The sequence below is a fragment of the Pseudopipra pipra genome, chromosome 15, assembly GCF_036250125.1.
Source record: "Pseudopipra pipra isolate bDixPip1 chromosome 15, bDixPip1.hap1, whole genome shotgun sequence".
Classification (NCBI taxonomy): Eukaryota; Metazoa; Chordata; class Aves; order Passeriformes; family Pipridae; genus Pseudopipra; species Pseudopipra pipra.
Window position 1 is genome coordinate 10,978,716 of NC_087563.1, and position 19,770 is coordinate 10,998,485.

Genomic DNA, 19,770 nt, shown 5'->3' on the forward strand with positions numbered 1-19,770 from the left:
TGTCTCAGCCCATAGTGTAGACTGAGGGGCATAAGTAGCTGCTGGAGGGGGTTTGGTCAATGACCATAGCCAGCTCTGAGGGTTTCCTGACTGGGACGTGGGCAGTGCCAGCACATCCCCTTGCCTTGCCTGCATTGGCATAGACTCAGTGAACAGCCACACCAGAGACCCCGAACCCAGCAGGCACTCCGAGCCTGGGGCATGGCTGCAGTTCTTCATCAGGGGATGCTCCTTCCCTTTGCTGTTAGATTTTTTAAAAGCCCAAGCAGACCCAATGGCTGTGTGGCAGGAAGAACAACATTCATTCTGGAGCTTTCCCAAGTAATTCATCCTCTGAGAAATTAATTATCAGCACCGGCGCTGCACTTAATTAGCACCAGTCCCTGTGTGTGTGGGGTCAGAGGGTGTTGCTGCCTCTGCCTCCAGCGGCTCTGGGTTCCTGCTGGGAGGGAGGAGATCTGCTGGTCTTGCTGGGATGGTAGCTGTGAGCAGGGAGAGCAGATCCAGCAGGGAGTGTGCGGTTCCAACAGCTGCACAAACACCCCCAGGGCAGCAGCACCTGTCAGCCATGCCCAGGGCAGGTGGCTGGGCTGTGATGGGGCAGCCCCGGTGCTGAGAGTGCCTTAGACACCTACACAGGAGTCCCAGGGTGCCCATCAGGCTGGGAGCAGGAATATAGCCCAGGAGGTAGGAGTCTGCGACTGCATCCTGCATGGAGCACAGCAAACCCATGCAGACAGCATGCAAATCCATGTGTGTGGGGGTGTGTGGCACACCGGGAGGGCGGATGTTGCAGTATCTGTTTGCTGGGGGACACAGGGGCATCTGTTCCAGCAGAGCTGCTCTGGCAGCCGTTTCCCTGACAAATAGTGTTTGGTTTGGTGGCAGAGCCTTAATGAAAGCGGGGAGGGGAGGGGAGTGCCTGCCTGAAGGATGTTCTGGGGGAGAAAGGAGAGGAAAAGGACAAAGGGATGTTGGGCACAGCTGCTGGCGATGGCCAGATGGCTCCTCACAGGACTCACATCTTATTGCCTGGCTGGAGGCACCCAGATCTCATCAGGCAGCTCTGCATGACACGGGGTCTCGGGCTAATGGGAGAAGTTGCATTACTGGGGGGAAGAGTGTCTGAGGATCCCCTTCAGTCTGTGTTCTGGGTGTGAGAGGGCGCTGGCTGGTGTGCAGGCTCAGGCTGTGCTAGCTGGGTGTTTTTGGGTCATGCAGCCCCCGAGCTGGAGGGCAGGAGCTGGAGGGCAGAAGCTGGAGGTTCTGCCTGTGTGCAGCACAGGTTGCCATGGCTGGGGCTGGCTGGGGTGACGTGGTGCTCTCTGGACACATCTCTGTTATGCAGCACCAGCAGCTCCAGGTGCAGCAGTGTCACCCACACCGCTGCCTGGGAGACTCCAAAGCCCTGGGTCCAGCAGGACTCCAGCTAAGCGTGGACTTTTTGGAGATGGGGTATGATGAGGGGCTCTGGGGACCTCTGGAACTGTTGTCCTGGAGAAGTTGGAGATTCCTTGGTGTGGGTACATGTTTCTGTCATACTTGTGCCCTCTAGTGGCTTTGTCCCCTTGCCAGTCACATGGCCATCATCCTAGTGCCATGACCATGCCTCTGGTCCCATGGCCACGCTTCTGGTCCCATGGCCACCATCCTGCACTGGCCAGGATCAACCTCACCCTCCACCACTGCCAACCTTGGCATCCATGGCTGTAGGGAAATGCTGTGTGACAAGGGCTTGGGTCAGGCCAGGAAGGCATCTCAGCACTGCCTGATGCCTTTCCCCATGGTCATCTCCTTCAGGCTGAAAGGGAATGCTTGCTCTTGTTTTCAAGATGCTTTAGCATGGAAATGTAATTTTTAGATCTGGGGGGAAGCAATGGATTCCAAAACCTTTTCAGAGTCTTGATTCCCCAGCCAAAACTGTTGGGTGAGTGACCCCAAAATGTATTTTATTGCAGAAAATCCAGTCTTGAGATTTCTAACACAAAGTTTCTAATTTTTGACTGCTTGAGGCTGTTCTCTACCTCTCTGTTTTCTCTGTGCTTAATCACATGACAGCCTGAAAAAAAAAAACCAACACACTTTTTTCTCATTCTACTGATGTTTCTCTTTTATCTAAAAGAAATAAAGCGCTCCTTTGCCTCTGGCCCATGGCAGCCACCACAGCTCAGCTGTGCTCCTTGGGGATGGGACACCTGGATGCCCTACGGCTGCTCCTGTGTGTGGCAGTTCTTCCCCACATCTCCTCTCTGAATGTTTTTGGGCCCTACCCAGAGCTGCAGCAAGGATGGGAAAGGTGGTTTGGTGGGAGAAGCCCAGCCAGACACTGTGGGTCCCTGCTGTGGCTGATGGAGCAGGGTGAGAACGGGGTCCCATATATAGGGCAGTGTGAGCTCCTGTGTCCCCTGTAGGGACAGGGGGATGGGGTTGTCCCCTTGCACTTGGCAGCCATCCCTGCCTGTGCTCCCTCCACTAGCAGGGGGATATTTCCTATCTGAGAGAGCAGATGTTGGTTAGGAGCTTCCTAAGCAGTTTCTCTTCCTTTCCAGAATTGCTGCTTGGAGAGAGAATTAAATTCCCTTTTGTTGTCAGTTTAGAGGAGAACAAAACCAAATGTCACCTGGAGAAATTCTTGCTGCTGCACCCCAGGGGATGGAACTGCTGCCTCAGGACCAGGATTAGCCCATCACTGAGAAAGCTGATGGTCCCTGAGGGGATTAGACAGATGATCAATGCTGGGATTAGCTTGTATGGTGGCTGCGGTGACAGCAGCGACCCAGAGCAGCAGCTTCGCCCTGCCTTGCACTGAGCCAACCCATCCCCAACCCATTCCCATGGCATCTGGGCTGGTCCATGACTGGTGTCATGCTGGTGAGGGGCTGGAGACAATGGCCCTGCAGCCAGCACTGCTACAGATGTTCCACATTTTGGATTTCTCCTCCTTCCAGCCTCGTTAGTATTGAAATTAAAAGCAAGTGTTTGTGAATTGGTAGCTGTTCTCCAAGACCCTAATTAGCAAATCTCTCCATCCCCTGGGGCTGCAATCTAATAATCAAAAAAAAAAAAAAAAAATCCCAGCACCCAAACAAGCCCCAAACCTTGTTTGATGGATTAGGAGTGCTACTGGAACAGTAGGAAGTGGCTCTTCCTGCTTAGTATGGTAATTAAACACTTCAATTGCAATTATTTTTGCAATTAGATAAGTCTCTAATTGTTGTCATAGGTGGCAGGGGTTTGGGTGTGTGTTTGCCAGTTCTTCCTCCCTGAACTGGATTGGAGAGTGGACGCTACAGGTGATTCAGGCCTGCTCCTGCCTGGTTTGTTTGGGGAGGACAAATTCTCCATGTGCTCAGCTGCGAGGACTCCTTTGTCTCCTGTTGCTTTGTAAAAGTGCTGATGAGGCAACGTCTCCATCTGCTGTGGGGGCTCAGCCCAGAGGTCTTGTAGCTCCTTATCTCAAGGCTATGCGAGGGAGGACTAGGAGAGGATACTGCCTGCCAGGGCATCACCTTGCTGGGGATGTTTCCTTGCTCACTGATTCTTTGGTGGGGCTTTGCACTGTCCTGGCTGGGTGCTGCAACACCACTTGTCCCTCTGCCTTCCTTGCTCTCTGGAGGCCATTTGCTGTCTATAACCACTAATTACTGAGAGAAGGGTGAAAGCCACAGATGTACCAGTGGTGGGTGCTGACACTCAGTGCTGTGGTGGCTCGGGGGTGTCGAGGGGTTGGGGGCTCGGGCGGGGTGCGCTGTGCAGGGTTGAGGAGCCGTGTCCCCGCCGTGGGTGATGCCCGTGGCGTGTCCGGAGCTCGGGGTCGGCGGACAGGTCCGTGCTCGCAGCAAGCAGGGGGAGCTCCGAGCCTGCGCTGCTGCCGCACTGGGTCCGCACCTGGGGGGCGGCCGAGTTTACCCTGTTTCCCCCCGGGGTGTCCCCTGCTACCCAGACACTCACCGTGTGGGTGTCGCCACCCCGGTCTGGCCCCATGCTGGGAGCCCCGCCTAGGCATCCCTCCCGCCGGGAGCCCCCCGGATCTCGGGGAAGGGGTGTCCCGGGGCAGCCGGAGGTGCACCAGGACCGAGCTCTGCTCTCGCCCGTGCCCTCTGCCGGGCAGAGCCCCGCCGCAGTGGAACCAGCTGGCCTGGGGGCTCAGCTGCCTTCCCGGAGGATACTGCAAACAGGATCTGCCTGTGCCCCAGGGATGCTGCGGAGCGCAGGATAAGCGAGCTGTATCCGGGGCGGTAGGAGTCAGGTGTATTCCAGAAGGAAGACTCCTGCCCCACAGCACAGCAGTGTGGGGATCCATGTATGTTCCCATCCTACCTGGTCCTCACTGCCTGCTGCCCACTTTCTCCCATCAGAGACCAGGGAGGGATCATCTGGCGGATCCCACAGGCCAAGATACTCTCTGGGGGGTGACAGCCTTACCCAGGGCAGCTGCAACTTGTATCCTGGGGGCTTGTGCTGTGTGCGTCCAGGCTCTGTCCCAGCAGAGGGATGGGACAGAGACTCTTCTCAGGACAAAGCACGCTCAAAAAAATCAAGCATCTCATTTTCCTTCTATCTTAAACAGATTTTTATACCACTGATGATTTCTGCACAGGCTCAGACCAGAAACATCCTCTTCTGGTAGTCTTAGTGTTGAGCTGCTGGGGAGGGCAAAGGCTGGGGCAAACTCCAGCTGCTTAGCATCTCCCCATGGCCCAGCAGGCTCCAGGGGCCCTCTCCACCTTGCAGTGGGGCTGGGACAGCAGGTGTGAATCAGGGTCAGCACCAGGGATGCCCAAACCTCACAGTGTGGGAGGCAGTTTTGCTCCAGCACTGATGCTGGAGCTGAGGGACTGGGATGTCCTGAGCACAGACATCCAGCACTTGTGGCTGCCAACATCCACCGTGCTGAGCCCTCCTGCCACATCACCCTCCATCTACCAGGACCCCTGCCCCCTCTGAGGGGTGGATACATCCCTTGGACAGGGTAGCTGAGAAGGTAATGCCTGTGTTGCCCTTCTCCATGCTACGCTGGTCTGTCTGGCACCAAGACCTCAACTGCAGCCCCTTTTCCTCCCTGCCCTGTGCCCTCTAGCCTGATCCACTGCCATGAGCATGGGGAGGGCATCCCTATCCCAGCCCTGCCAGGGGCACATGCTGGCTCTCAACCCAGCTCCTCAGGCACCTCTGCCTGCTGGTGTGGGGCTTGATGCTGGAAGTGTCACTGTCCTGACAGAGCAGGGGAGAGGCTCTTCTGCAGCTTCTCCAAGGTTTCTTCAAATACACCACCCTCCTGGGAAGAAACCTGGGTGGGCAGAGGCCTCTCCAGCAGTTTTGGGGATGGAGTAAATTCCACATGCCAGAGTCGGGATCCTGCAGGGGAAGAGAGAGAGTGATCAGTGGCTTTGCAGGATGCAGATGGTTCTATTTCCTCCCCCCTTTCCTGCTCCCCAGTATAAGGGATGCTGCATTAAGCACCCACTGTGCCTGGGGCGGACCGTGATGTGATGCTGTGAGGATGCTCTTGGCAGAGCATGACTAAATGCTCAGTGCTGACATTTGGGCAGAGCCGAGCAGGCTTGCATCACCTCAAGACCCGTCATCCGACACCCCTCTGGGTAATATCGTTTTGCTTTGTGGCTTTCTCTGCCTGTTCTTTCTGTCCCCTGGGCCAGCCAGCAGCAGTGGGTTGTTGCCTCTTCACATAGCTTGACAAAAGTTGGTATCCTGGGGTTGGCAGTGCTCTGTTCCTGGGTGCTCCTTCTCCCATGGCCCCTCTCCTTGCTACTGCATGTGGGTCAGGGACTCTTTGTGTGGGTGTCTGGCACGAGATGACATTTCCTGTCCCCACTCCCATGTCACAGAGAGGAAATCTGTGGCTACACCAGGGCCTCAGATCTCCTGCAAACCTCACCCTCAGACCTTTGTTTCATTCTGCTTATTAGATCAGCAGTCTTTCAGGGGGTGGCTGGTGTTTCATCTTTACATTAAGGAAACTACATGTGTTTCAGAACATATGCACGTCACGGAGAGGGAAAGCATGAAGCAGAAGAGCAGGAATTGGTGTCCCCTCTGCCCCTGCTGCTGGGCAATGACAGCAGCAGAGATGACTGCCTTGTGTCTGCACTGCCAGGGGGTGAGTGCTGTGCCTGCCCTGGGGAGCTTCATTGTGTGCTTTGCGGTTTCCAGGCTCGGAGGTTCACTCTGCTCCTTCCGGCATGGCAGCAGTGATGCCACCCCAGAGAGCAGCATCTGTAGCCTCCAAGCCTTTGGTTCTCCTTCTCCTGATGGGCAATGGCATTTCCAGGGTGACTCACAGGGAGTACCTCCAAGAAGTGCAGGTTGATGCTGTGCTCCAGGGCAGGAGGGCCCTGTGCTCCAGCTCCCTCCCAGCTGCACGTGTGGACAGAAAGCACTGGCTCTTGCCATTGCTGTGACCTTGGCTAAGGTTAGAAGTGCTCAGTGTGCAGCAGGGACAAAGTGTACCCAGCTTCCAGCATGTAGGTGACTGTATTTCCCCACAAGGCACAGTCAATACAGAAAGCCCAGGTTATCAGCATGCAGCTTCGGAGGGAGAGCATGTGGAGGTCAGGGTGACCTTGCCTGGCTCTTCCTGAGAAGCCCTGCACAAAGTGGCTCTCTGGTGCTGAGAGGCATTGCCTTGCATGGCAGCCATGGCCTCCAGCCCAGCACCACTGGGAGAGAGCAGCAATGCCCAGTGCAGCATCAGCTCTTCACCCCGGGAGCCCTGCCAGCATCTCCACCAAAGCTGCTGGCAATTTATGTGGATGTAGGCTTGCATGAAAATGAAGTGTGCTGGAAATGTATGGTCTGAATGCAGCTGCCTCTGCAGTGTGTGAGGGACAGGCAGGATGCAGCATCTTCCAGAGCACTGCAGGGTGGTTCTCTGAGCCCAAACCTCTGGGGCAGCCAGGGGATACCCTGCTCTGTGCACATCTCCTGGGCTTGGGGATGGGTTTGTAGAGCAAACAGTTCTGGATAAAGGAGTGAGGATGCATCTCTGATGATATCTTCCTCTGCACCAGGCACGATCAGGATGGGATGGCTGGACCAGGGAAAATGCAGTGGATGCCACAGCAGGGAGAGCCGCCTCTCCCTTGCTTGCACCCCGCGACCCCAGCCCTGTACTCACCCTGCAGCCTTTGCCTCTGCCGTTGAGTTTTTCACTGAGGAAAGCTGAGTGTTGTCTTTCGACCTCATACACAGGATTTTGGAAGAGGGCAGCCAGGAGTTGAAGGCTAGGAGATATGGGTCCTAGGGCAGCAGGCTGGCTGAGACTCATGGGAGAGCTCTGGTGCTGGAACGGGTTAGATTGTGCATGAAGACAGAAAAAACAGAAAAGGAAGAGACCAGTCTGTCAGTGGTTTTGCTCTGTGAAACACCAGGTAGTGCCTGCCTGGTGTCTGCCCCCTGAGGCCAGCAGCTGTGGCAGGGACACTGTGACTGGGACAGTGACTCTTTCCTATGAAAACTGGCTTCTCCTCTGCCCATATACTGTGGCCACTGTCCTGCCCCAAGTTGCCCTGAGCACAGCTGATGTGTTTTCTGCCCAGTATATCTGATAGTGCTGAACACTCCTTCTCTCAGGATTTCAGTCTCTCTGGACTGCAGGGACTGGTCTCACAGACTACAGCCATGAGCATGCCGAGGACCACATCTCTTCAGAGCCCTGTCCCACTGCACCGAAGCAGCTCCCTGAGGTCCATCAGTGATTTTTTTTTTACTGGTTTTGCGTGAAATGAAATGCCTTCCCCTGGTGCCCTGTGGGGAGATGGAAGCAGCTGTCCTCCCTTGCATCTCTGTTTGGCCCTGCCCTCTCCACCCTAGCTGGTCCTCAGCCATGGAAATGCCTCCAGTCCTTTAAAGGCTCCTGTGGCTTTTGATTCCCTGCCCTGCTCTTGACACTCTGAGACTGGCTGCAATTCTTTAGTATTCCCACTCTTGTTTGTTGGTCTTTTCTCTATGCTTCATAACTGAAAAGAACATTGTTATTAAGGGCAACAGTTCAAAATTCTACTGGTTGTGCTTTCCCTTGAATAACCCCATGGAGCTACTCTGAGCAGAGCTCTTCTGGGCTCCGGGCCTTCTTATTTGGGGGGTTATGAGTTTGTGGAATGATTCACATTGGTCTTTTTATGTTAACATGACCAGGGCAAATGACTGGGAAGACTACACAGAGGAGAAGAGGGGAGAGGAACCAGCTCGGTTTGTGCTTGGGGTGAAATTGGATGCCAGGCTTTTGGTGAACAGGTAAATCTTGTGCCCATCTGTCTTGTGTGGTATTATTTGAACCAGCTCATCTGCCAACAGCAGATGTTTATATATGTGACTATGGAAAAAAGGGTTAGAGGGGGTCACATGTGATCATTGGTGAGTCATTGCTGTGCAGGTGAGAGGGCTAAGAAGAGAAGGAAAGTAAAAGGAATAACTGATCATTTGGTGCTTGAGCAAATCTTATCTGATTGTGAGAAGAAACCACAGCGGTGGTGCTGTGTAGGATGGGAGGGAGCTCTCTGGATTTAGAAAGGTCAAGAAACATCCTTGTGCTTAAGTCTTCCCTCTGGGAAACCAGGGGAAGAAACTTTTCTACCTGGAAAAGCTAGAAGGGGGAAAGCCAGCAAGTCAGTGACCTTGACCTCCGTCTGGGGAACAGAAATCCCTTCTTCTTCCTCTTTTATCTCCCTCCATCCCTCTTCCCTTGTGGTAGGCAGCATTTTGAGGAGTCATTGACATTTAACTTCTCTTCTCTCTCTTGGCTGAGTAGGGAAGTCCCAGCAGCCTGTTCCCCATTGCCAGCTCTCCCAGTTCAGCTGCAGAGCCCCAGAGGTGAGCTCCTGGTTTGCCCAGGGGCTGCACTTTTCTGTGAGTACACAGGACAGCTCTCTTTGTCTCTCTGTGTTTGCAGAAACATCTCCACCATGTCAGACACATGTTTTCCATATGTTTTTATATACACCCTATAACTACATCTACCAAATGTTATACCTTTGGACTCTTCATTAATTCCTTGGAAACTGAAAAGGCAGCCTTAGGAGCTGCATTCTTGCACTTGTTTACATTCATCCATCCGTCTGTATCTCCTCTGCTGCCCCTGTCCCTTGGGTAAAGTCACGTTGGAACCCCAGGGAACGCACGATGCTGGCTGAGCCTTTTGGATGGCTCTGAACTTTGGTTCACCTCCCTGTGTTCTCCTTTTGGTGGCTTGAGACCGTGTTTCTGCGGCAGGATCAAGGGCACGTGCTGCAGGAGGCAGCACGAGTGCGGCTTCTTTGCTGGCACGCTGGGAACAGCGAATCAAAGGACTCCTTATCTATGGATGGAAAGTTTCTGGGCTGCTTATCAGGCACTGCTTAGAGGTTAGATTAGTCTCAGGAGCAGCAGTTTGACAGCAAGCATCTCTGTTCTTGTGCTTGGCTGAGTGAACACCTTGGAGTGAGGTGGTGTGGGGGCGGCACAGCCCTGCAGGGATGTGGGTGCCCAGGGAGAGGACTAGTGCCACAGCCTGGCACAGAGCCTTGCAGCACCCATCCTGCTTCCTTGCTGCACCCCCCTCCCTCAGTGGGACTGACCCCCATGACATGCTTGGGATGACGCTGAGGGAATTTTGGGCTCTAACTTTACATGGGTATTATTAGTAATCTAAAAACATTTGCCAACCTAATTTTGGCTACTCTTGCTCCTTTTCCAGAGATGGGAATGGAACTCGGTGTTGGCTGAATTCACTGCTGATGCAAACTGATGGCCAAAATGCTGAGGGTGCATGGCTTGGCTGGAAAGGGAAACAACCGAGCTGCTCTGCAGGGAGCTGGGGACCCAGATCTTGGCTCCTGCAGGGACTCTCTGCTTGGCTGCAGCTGCTGTGACTCTGTGCCCCAGGACTAATTTCTGTTTTCCCCTCTGTGATGGGCGGTCACCTTTTCTGGGCCCCTGCAGCTCTGCTGTGTGCCCGGACTTTGCTGGCTGTCTGCTACTGGAACCTGGCTGTTTTCTGGGAGCAGCCTCAGCTAATGGCTGCACCCCATTCTGTACAGCAAATACTAATGGCAGAACTGTTCCCATTGCCTAGAAAAGCCAGGAAACGTTTTGTGCTCCCTGTGAACAGTGGCAATTTTAAGGGAGGCCAACCATGTGGGAAGCTGGAATAGCTAGGCCTGTGTTAGCAGAGTGGAGGAACACAAGCTGAGTCCCTGCTGGTGGTGATGAATTTCCAACTGGCTGCAAAGAGCAGGAGTTGCGTGGGCAAGGGTCTCCTGATGGGGCACCACCTTGTTGCTTAAAAGTTCATGGACAATGTGGGGTCCCCAGTCCTGCCTTCTTCTCTGGGGACAGACCTACCATCAAAGCCTCGTGTGTAGGAAGGCTCTTACCTCTTGTGGGCTCCATCGGTCAGCAGGATCCCCTTCTCATTCCTCATCTCCAGTTTCAGGGTTTTACCCTCCTGCCTGCCCTGGCCCTGCCCGCCTCTGGATTGGGCCTTCTGTAGGGGAGGCAGGCAGGAGCTCCTGGGACCCCCTGTCCTCCAGCAGTGCAGCAAGTGCTGATATGCCACTCGGAAATCCCTGTTGAGTGTCCCATAGAGGATGGGGTTCAGGGCTGAGTTGGCGTAGCCCAGCCAGAGGACAACGGACATGGGTGTGCCTTTCACCCTGCTGTCTCCCCACATCCCCCGGTACGTGAACACGGTGAAATAGGGGAACCAGCACACGATGAACGCTCCCAACACCACTGCCAGCGTCACAGTGGCTTTGTGCTCTTTCACCATGGGTGACGTGGGGGTGTTGCACCATGTGTGGTTTATCCTCTTGGCTTGCTCCCTTGCTATCTTGAGTATCCGGTAGTAGGTGACGCACATGATGACCAAAGGGATGTAGAAGGTGAGCAAGGCGTCCACTAACCCATACACAGGGTTCACCTCCAGCGTGCACTCCTTGTTGCAGATGGGGACTGTGTTTTGGACTGCTGTCCCATTGGTGTTCCAGCCCAGGTGGATTGGTAGGAAGGAGACCATTAGTGAAACGGTCCAAATAACAACTAAACCCACAGCCACTCGGGGAGGAGTGACCAGCTGGCAATAGCGGAGTGGGGTGGTGACAGCGATGTAGCGATCCAGGCTGATCAGGAAGAGGTTGAGGATGGAAGCCGTGCACAGCATGACATCGAGGCTGCTGTAGATGTTGCACAAAGTGCTGCCAAAGGGCCACTCTTTGGCGAGTTCATAGAAGGCAGAGAAGGGCAGCACCAGGAGACCCAGCAGCAGGTCAGTGATGGCCAAGGAGACGATGATGCAGTTCGTCAAGCTGCGGAGCCGGCGGTCAAGGGTGACGGCCAGGCAGACAATGATGTTACCACAGAGAGTGATCACGATGAGGATGACGAGGCAGGACCCAACCAGCAGCTGCAGGGGAAAGTCCATCCTTTCTTGAGAGCTTGTATGGTTGTAACATGGATCCATGGTGTAGCTGCATGGATGGAGCAGTCCTGCTCTCACTGGCTCTGAAGCTACTTGGAGTAAGCCTCTATCAGGTAGGTCTAGAGACCTTCCCAAAGTGACCCTTGGTCTACAGGGACCTTGGAGAACATTGAAGAGTTACTTTGCATGCTCAGTCTTGTGTGCTGGGAATAACGTGGCCTGGGGAATGACGTGGCCCTGCAACTCACTTGTACTCATCGGCCCCATCTGGGAGCTCAGTGCTGGAGCTGTGTCAGCTGCTGGTGGCTCTCAACTGCTCCTTTTCCTCTCCTGCCTTCTCCTTTCCTCTGAGCAACCATGGGTTCATGTGTTGTGGACTCTCATGCTCTATGCATGTTTGGTTGGTGACAGTGGTCAGCAGTGCTCCAGCAGGGACAGAGCTTTGCCACCTCCCAAGGACAACCTGCAAAGAAAGTGTCTGGTGAGACACTAGCATAAGTTGCCCAGAGAAGTTGTGGATGCCCTATCCCTCAAAGTGTTCAAGACCAGGCTGGATGAGGCTCTGAGCAACCTGGTCTAGTGGAAGGTGTCCCTGCCCACGGCGGGGGGGGGTGGAACAAGATGGTCTGTAAGGTCCCTTCCAAACTAAACCATTCTGTGATTCTATGAAAGCACCAAGTAAGAGCTGAAGTGGGCAAAGGTCCTTTGAGCTGCCCCCCCCCTCCAAAATCAGAGTGTCTGCACCTCCCTGGCTGCTCCAGCCCACTTAAACCCAAATTGAAAAGTCCTTTGGCAGCCAGACACACATGTACCTGCTAGCTGGGCCCATGTAATGCAGTTATGTTGAGAGAAGGGCAGGAATTTTAGAACTACCAAGTTCCTACAGGCTTACAATAAAAATGAGGACTGGGAGGATATGAGGAAAGGATTTTCCCGAGAAAGAAGTGCTTATGCAATCTAGCAAAATTAGTTCCAACTACATAGTTTCTGAAGATTGGCTATGGCTGTCAGTCTCATCAAACTTTGCCCTTGTATTTGTGCTTTGCAGCAGCCCGTGCTTTGCAGCAGCCCATTCTTTGGGTTGGTCCCTGCCATCACCAACCACAGTAGCTCCAGCAGCCTGGATAGGAAATCCTCACTCTGCTCTGGGCCCTGGGAGGGAAGAAGAACATCCCTTGTAGACTTACTTTTTATGGGTATTTTCTGTCTGGATATACATAACAAAAGGCTGCATTTTTCAAGGGCAGAAACAACACAGAAAACCCCTCTGACTTCCAAAAGAGCTCTGAGCTGCTGATTATGGTGGTCTCCAGGACCATACTGCTACTAGATTCAAAGGGTCCTCAGTTCTAGTGTGATTGGAAGCAACACTGAAGGTACCCAAAGGAGAACTGAGGCACTGCAGGGACAAGAAAGAGGGCTGGGATCAGGGTCAGGAGCCAGACTGACTGTGCTGGGCCCTTCATGAAGCCGCCTGTGGCACAGCTTGGTCTCCCACCATGAGCTTCTCCTATGAGGTGATGGGTCTCCCCATTCTGCCCCATATGCTGGTGGGGGAGAGCTGTGCTGGTCCACATGGGTGGTGCATGACCCAGCTCTCCAGGCTCTCTGCACCCCATAGAGGGCAGTGAAACCCACCCTGGTCGTGCCCAGGCTCGTGCAGGAAGGTAGAGCTCTGCAGGTAGGATTCTCTGCAGGGTGCAGCAGCCTGCAGAAATGGAACAAACAGAAGAAACTCTAGAAAATGAAAAGGTCCAGCCTTGTCAGAGGGTAGAGGTGAGATTTTAAAGTTAAACTCACCCTGCAAAAACAAGATAATGCTGTGGAGTAGGTTGAAATACTCTTCAGATGATTTATGTCTTTGATTCAAGGTTAAAGGCATGAGGGCCAAGGGAGGGAGAATACCAGGGAGACTGCATGAGTAAATAACCACTGATTGCCAGGAACCATATGGGGGAGAGATGGGGACTGGACCACTGAGTTTGTAGGTGATACCCACAGCCCTGCTGTCTCTAAAGGCATGGAAAGTGAATGACAGACAACAAACCAGCCTGTGGGAAGCCTTTTGCTGAGCAGAGCAAACTCACTGCCAGACAGGAGGTCCTCTGAATTTGGGTGCTGGGATTAAGGCTGCAGGGAGAGAGATGTGATACTTTCCACCAGTGGCAGTGTGTGGAGTGGTTCCTCACCTCCTGCTGCAGCGCAGGCTCTTGCCATGGAAAGCTCTTTGTTCATGCACAAAAGGAGTGTGGAACAAGCTGAGCGCTGCCTGCCCACTGACGGCAATGAGGAGAACAGGTTGTTCTCACAGAAGGGTATTTCCAAGTGAAAGGGATGTTTTTTTCATTGCTCCCAACATGTGGAAATGGCAGATTAAATTATAGGGGGAGTAGCACACTTAGAAAATGCTGTGGGTGGATTGCAGCCTCCTACGTGGCTGCTTTACCACACACCAACAACCTGCTCCTGTCACCAGCTTTTGCAGCTTATGTGGTCTCTGCTAGGCCTTGGCTTGTGCTCTGCCAGTAAGCCCCAGCTCTGGGCACATCAGCACATTTGGAACCTGATGTGGTGTCAGGGGCAGCCCCTGGTGCATCCCTGCACAGCACACCTGGCAAGAAGGAGTTTTGCTTCTTATTGCTTTTTCAAATTAGCTCAGGACAAGGAATGGCCACTTGGAAGAGGACAGAGGTGTCCCCATCTCTGCAGAAGAACCCAGGCAGAGCTGGGATCTTGGCAGCTCAATGTGGGCTGCAGGGCTCGACTGCCCGCAAACCCTTGGAATGTTGTTCCTCCACAGGACAGGGCAGAATCTGCTCCCTGTCAGGTCAGATGTGTGATGTTGCCACCCTAACCGTAGCAGAGGTGCAGGAGATTTCCCTGTATCCCTCAGCTAAATTATCTCACATAAACATTCTCACAAGTGAACATAACCTCAGGATATGGCTTTGCAGGAAAAGCAGGCTGGAGGGCTGGTACAGGTGAGGGGCTGTCAGCCCACTGCCATCAGGACACAGTCCCTGGGATGATGCATCCAGTTCAGGGCTCTCTCCTGGAGCATCAGCCCTCTGGCACTCCAAATCTGCCCCTGGCTTTCTGCCCAGGTCACTCACAGCCACCTTTAATACCTGTGTCCTCTGCTCTTGTGTTTTGGCAGAGAGAGTTGATTTCCTCCTTGATGAACGAGTGGAGCAGCTGTTTCCCATGGCAGTCTTTCCAGCAACAGCCTGAATAAATGATACCCTTCCAGCCCTGTCTCACCAGGCAGCTTTTACATTTACCTGATTATCCTCATTATCACAGCCTGGACCTGTTCATAGTTCAAAATCACCCTCCTGACATTAAAAGGACCAGAGCAGGGCATTGCTTCTGGGTCATCCTTCTAGTGCCTTTTCCAGTGGTGCTGGTGCTCTGATGGACACTATCTCTGCTGTGAAGACTTCCCAAGTTGCATTTGTTTTGTTGCAGTCATCCTGGGGTTCCCTAAAAGCCAGATATTTTTCCTGTGGTGTTTTCAGCTGCTTAGAGTAGCAATTTTTGTTGTTAGGCCCTAAGCATATGAATTTGTGCCAGCCCAGTGCGTTTCTGTTAATCTTCAGATCCTCTGGTTATACTCCTGTAGTACTTAGTGCCTTGTTAAGTGCAAAACTTTTCCCAAGTTTCTCACCAGTACATTTTCTTAGAGAAACCCTCATTTTCTGAGCCAAGACCACTAATGAAAATCATTAAATAAAATTTACCTCTAGGCTGATCTTTAAGGAACTCTGTTAATAGCCTTCTTTGGTGCATTAATGATCCTTCCATTGTAAAGTCCTATCATCTTCCCATTATTCTTTTTACAATTCTCACAGTAATTTCTGCCTTCCCTTGCCTGAGCAGATATTTTCTGCTCTGTTGCAGTCCACGTTACATTTGATCCACTGTGTTTAAAATGGCATTTATTTCCTCTGGGGAGGGGGCTGTGATTCATTCACTGGAAATTCCTGTTGCATCTTACCCTTTTATTCCACAACCCCTCCCCCCATCTTTCAGCATCCTTTCCTTCAACATGGTTAATTCCAGCACTCTGTGCACTTTTGCAGTAAGATTAATGGGATGCAGCACCTGCTCCAGCAGTGTAGGGATTGCATTGGCTGCTCTCCCTTCCTGCACTACTGCTTCTGGCATACCTGGTTTGCTTAAAATCTGTTAAAAGCCTGGGTACATCAGCACCATGAGTGGATATATGGGCAGAGAGGAGCACTCAGTGCCTGGATGTGGCAGCCTGTCTTTGGGAAGCATTTCCCACTACCGGAAAGGGCACCGACAGAGGTGGTTGCGGGCTCAGGAGAAGCTCCACATGAAACATTTTAGCTCCATCCTAGGGATGCTCTCAGGCAGACTTGAAATGTTATTCTGCCTCCTGTGTTAGCTTCTTTCTGAGAAAAGGGCTGGCAGAAGTCACTTAGCAGCAGAGCAAATTCCCTGGCCCTGCAGAACTTGCAGCAGAGCATCATGGCTTTTTCTAAAATTATATTCAAGTGCTTCCTGAAGTTAAACCTCTGGGCATGCTGTGAGAGGTACTTCAGCTGAGGCTGTGAGATGGGCAGGAGTGTGGGGGTTTCTTCTGGTCTGAGAGGAAGTCTGAGGTTCCGTGGTGGGGAGCAGGCAGGGCTGGCAGTTGCAGGGACCCTGAGAATGGCCTTCTTGCCCCCTGCCAGAGCCAAGAGCCTGCCCCACATGGGACAAGAGCAAATGTGCCAGAGCCAGGACTTGAAGGTGATGCGAGAGAGGACAAATGTGAGTGGTGCAGAAACGAGTCTGCCTTGCTGTCTGTGAAGGGTTTTGGTGAGGTTTTGGGGTAGTTTCCAGTTTATGAGCAGCCTTCCTGGAAGGGCTGTGCTCCTCCCATGCAGTGCTGCACTTCATAGCATCCCCCACCACTCCTCTGACCCCGAGCTCAGTAAGCCCCATCACTGGAATTTCTGCTCCCTTGTTTCCAACTCTTCCTTGAAATCCCTCATCTCCTCTCTGCTTCTCAGGGCAGGGCTATTGAGTGTGCTGCTCACTCATCCAAGTTGCTTCATGCTCTCATTTGGGTGTGTAGACACAACTCACCCTGGATCTTACAGGTACACAAAGGCAGTTTCAGTCTCATTTTTGCAAAGTCCCTTTGGAATCTCACTGCACCTCTGGGGTTGTGAGGGGATACTGGTGTCCTGTGTGGCTGCATCCCCAGACACTTTTGTCACTTCTCCTTGGTCTCCTCCAGAGACTGGTGCTTTCTCTTTCCCAATCCAGCCTGATCCCTGATGCAAAGCAGCAACTATTGTGTCTGACATGAGCAGAGGGGCTGGGGGAGGCAGGACAAAATTCTCATCACTGCCATCAGCCCTCCATCGTGCTCCCCCAGGAGGAAAAGGACTCCATGGGTAAGAGGCAGTTAGGACTCCTGAAAGCAGGAAACAAAGAGATATGGGGAACCCAGCACAGCAGAGCAGTCAGAGTTTTGAAAGTTTGTTCTGCAGAGAGTGCCCAGAAAAGGTGGAACTGAAAACAAAGGTTCTGGGCTCATGGGTGCTCTCGGAGTTGCCCAATTTCCCAGCAGAGGTCCCAAGGTTCAGCCTCCTGATGAAGCCTATTCCAGGCAGGGCACAGCGAGCAGTGCATACCCCTGGGGATTACCCACCCTTCTTGTGCCAGAGCTACAGCCCAGCTCGGGGGTACCCTGCGTCACAGAGCCGACTGTGCTCTGGGATGGGGCAGCAGCAGATGCCCAGCAGCTGCCAGGGTGTGGAGGGCTGGATGGAGAGGCTGGAGTGCTTGGAGAAAGGGCTCAGGCAGCTCAGTGCAGGAAGTCAGTTAAGAAACCTTGTGGGGAAGCTGCTTGGGCAGAGATGCTGCACACCACAGATATTCAGGCAGGGCATAGCTCTGCCTCTGTGCCCTGGGCACACTCCACCACGTCCTTCCTCTGGCCCTGATGTTCTCAGGTTCAGCTGTCCCCACCAGTAACAGCCAAAAACCGTCCCCAAACTGTCCTCTGCTCCAGCCACCACAGGGAGCCGATGGCACAAGGATCTGATGACCCGGGTGGCCCACTGCAGGGTGCTTAGCACACCCCAAACTCAGTAGTGACCCACCAACCCCTCTGAGATCTTACCTAGAAAGTAATTTACCAGCGTAACAAGTAAGCAAAAAGCAAGGCAAAAGCTTTACCTGGGAAAGGTGCTGCTTTCCCACAGCCCTCGAGCGGGTGGGAGCCCTCAGTGGCTGCGCTGCCTCCAACTTTTCCCCAGTGTGCGTGGCTCAGTTGTGAAGGCAGAAGCGTGTGCTGTGAGAGGCAGCGGCTGCTCCGTCCCTCTCTTCTCCTCCTCCCTCCTCTCGTACCAATATCCAGGCAGCGGTGACTGCAACATGAGTCAGACCTCTAGTGGGTGGGATCAGAGCCGTGAACTCAGACACCAAGGTTATCATCCGGCAAATTTGAAATGCTGAAAGTGAGACGAACTCCCAGCACGTGGTGTGCCGGGCTCCACCGAGCCGTGCCTGGCACAGAGAGGAGGGTGGGATGCCTGCTGCTTCCTGCTGCTGCTTCCCTTGCGTGCTCCCATCACCTTCCTCACTAACACTGAGGTTTCAGGGCCCTTTTTGCTAGTGGCTTGCCATGTGTAAAGCCTTCCTCCCTCCTGGCTCTCTTCTACAGGCACACATTTGCCTGCTGCTGGGAGCTCTGATGCCATCACTTGCTCCCAGGTTTTGGCTTGGCAATCCATGTGAGCCCCCTGAGACCAAACCCAACTGAGCCTGGAGCTGGGTGTCAGAGATGGCTCAGGGAAGATGATGACTCCTGTGTTGCACTGGGGAGAGATAAGGAAAAAAGTGGGGTAGCTGTAAAGCAGGTGGAAGAAACTGGAGCCCAGCCAAGGCTGGGGTGCACGTTTACTCCTTATGCAACTGGAGGCGTCAGGAAAAGCCCACACTGACATGCTGGGGGTTCTGCACCATGCTGGGGAAGGGTTTCACATGCTCTGGGTCAGTGTCAGGGATGCTCCAGGCTGGGCATCTTTTCCTCAAGGCTGCGCTCACCTCTCCTGAAAATTGTCCCCTTTGCGTGCAATGGCAGGGAGGAACCACACCAAATGACAAACAGGCAGTGACAGCCTTTCGTGTCTCTCAAATCTTTCATCTGTGGGCTTCAAAGCACTATGCAAATATCAGCTGCTGGGCCAGCTGTGCGAGGACCCATTTCCCCTTTTAGCTCTCCCTCTTGAGCTGAGCAGGTCCCGGGCTGCCAGCAGAACTCCAGTGAAGCTTGGCCACCCCCTGGCTCCACATGGCCTGGGGAGAGCAGTGGAGGCAGTGATGCTCTGAGTGAGGTGCTTCAAGCCCCAGCAGCCATTTCCAAGTTCCCCACACAAATAGCCAAGGAAGGACTTATTACAGCCTGGGTGTGGTCCTGAGCTTCCCAGGCTGGAAGCAGGCAGATCCTGCTGCTCCCTGACCGGGGCTGAGCTCCCCCAGTGCCCTGCACTGGGAATGGAGAGCATGTCCTGACCTCCATCCCTTCCAGACAGGGATACCAGTGGCACTGGCACACAGATGCCTTTGATCTGTCTATCTCTGCAGACCTAAGCACAAATCTATCTTTAATAAGCTTGTGATCTGCTAGAACCAGAGAGTTTTCCCACTGATCAGCAGCTGTGATATGTCTGGATAGCTGACCCGTGGACCAGCTGCCAGATGCTTCTCAAGTGGCTGGTGTGTGCAGCCTTTGGATGCAGAGGGATCCCTCCTCAAAAACAAGATTCAAATCTGCTCAGGAATGTCTGCGTCAGCTAAAGTCACCGGGGTGTTGATTTATTCCAGGGGCCCCCCTTGGGTCCGGTCTACAAGGGATCTTTCATCTGGAAGTCTCAGGATAGGAAGCACCATTTAGGGACAAAGTGCTCTGTTTATTGGGACAGGATTCCGTCTCCAGACCCCTTGCCCTAAACCCTCCCAATAAAAGGTCGCTGCTGCCCATGGGGCAGGCTCTGAGTTCAGCATTCTCCGTATTCCCAAGGCCTCTGGGGAGATTTGAGGGTTCAACTCTCACCCGGTTCATCAGCCCCCACGAACAGCCAGCAGACAGGAATGGTTGCACTGTTCCCCTACACTGCCTTCCCCAGCCACTGGGACCTGTACCCCAGCCCACCCCACTCAGCAGCCAGAGACTGGGCTGGTGGCTGGAGCTGGGGCCAGGCTGCTGTGCCTGTCCCGGGCTGGATCTCTCTGTCCCGGCTCTGCAGATGGACAGTGTGTGCAAACTCCACTGCACTGGTGCGGGGAAGCGGCCGGACCTAGAGCTGAAAGGAGCCTTGCAGGGACATTCC

The 19,770-nt window shown here is 53.6% G+C and overlaps 1 protein-coding gene across 1 annotated transcript; it reads right to left on the reverse strand.

The window, feature by feature from the left end:
* Positions 1-1,960: 1,960 nt before the first annotated feature.
* Positions 1,961-17,753, reverse strand: HRH2 (histamine receptor H2). Its single transcript, XM_064671898.1, has 4 exons — positions 17,615-17,753; positions 10,374-11,879; positions 7,139-7,303; positions 1,961-5,358 (listed from the first exon to the last, which is right to left on the reverse strand). Exons 2-3 carry the CDS (start codon positions 11,456-11,458, stop codon positions 7,285-7,287), a joined length of 1,104 nt encoding a protein of 367 aa, XP_064527968.1. The 5' UTR covers positions 11,459-11,879; positions 17,615-17,753; the 3' UTR covers positions 1,961-5,358; positions 7,139-7,284.
* Between the last annotated feature and the right edge of the window lie 2,017 nt (positions 17,754-19,770).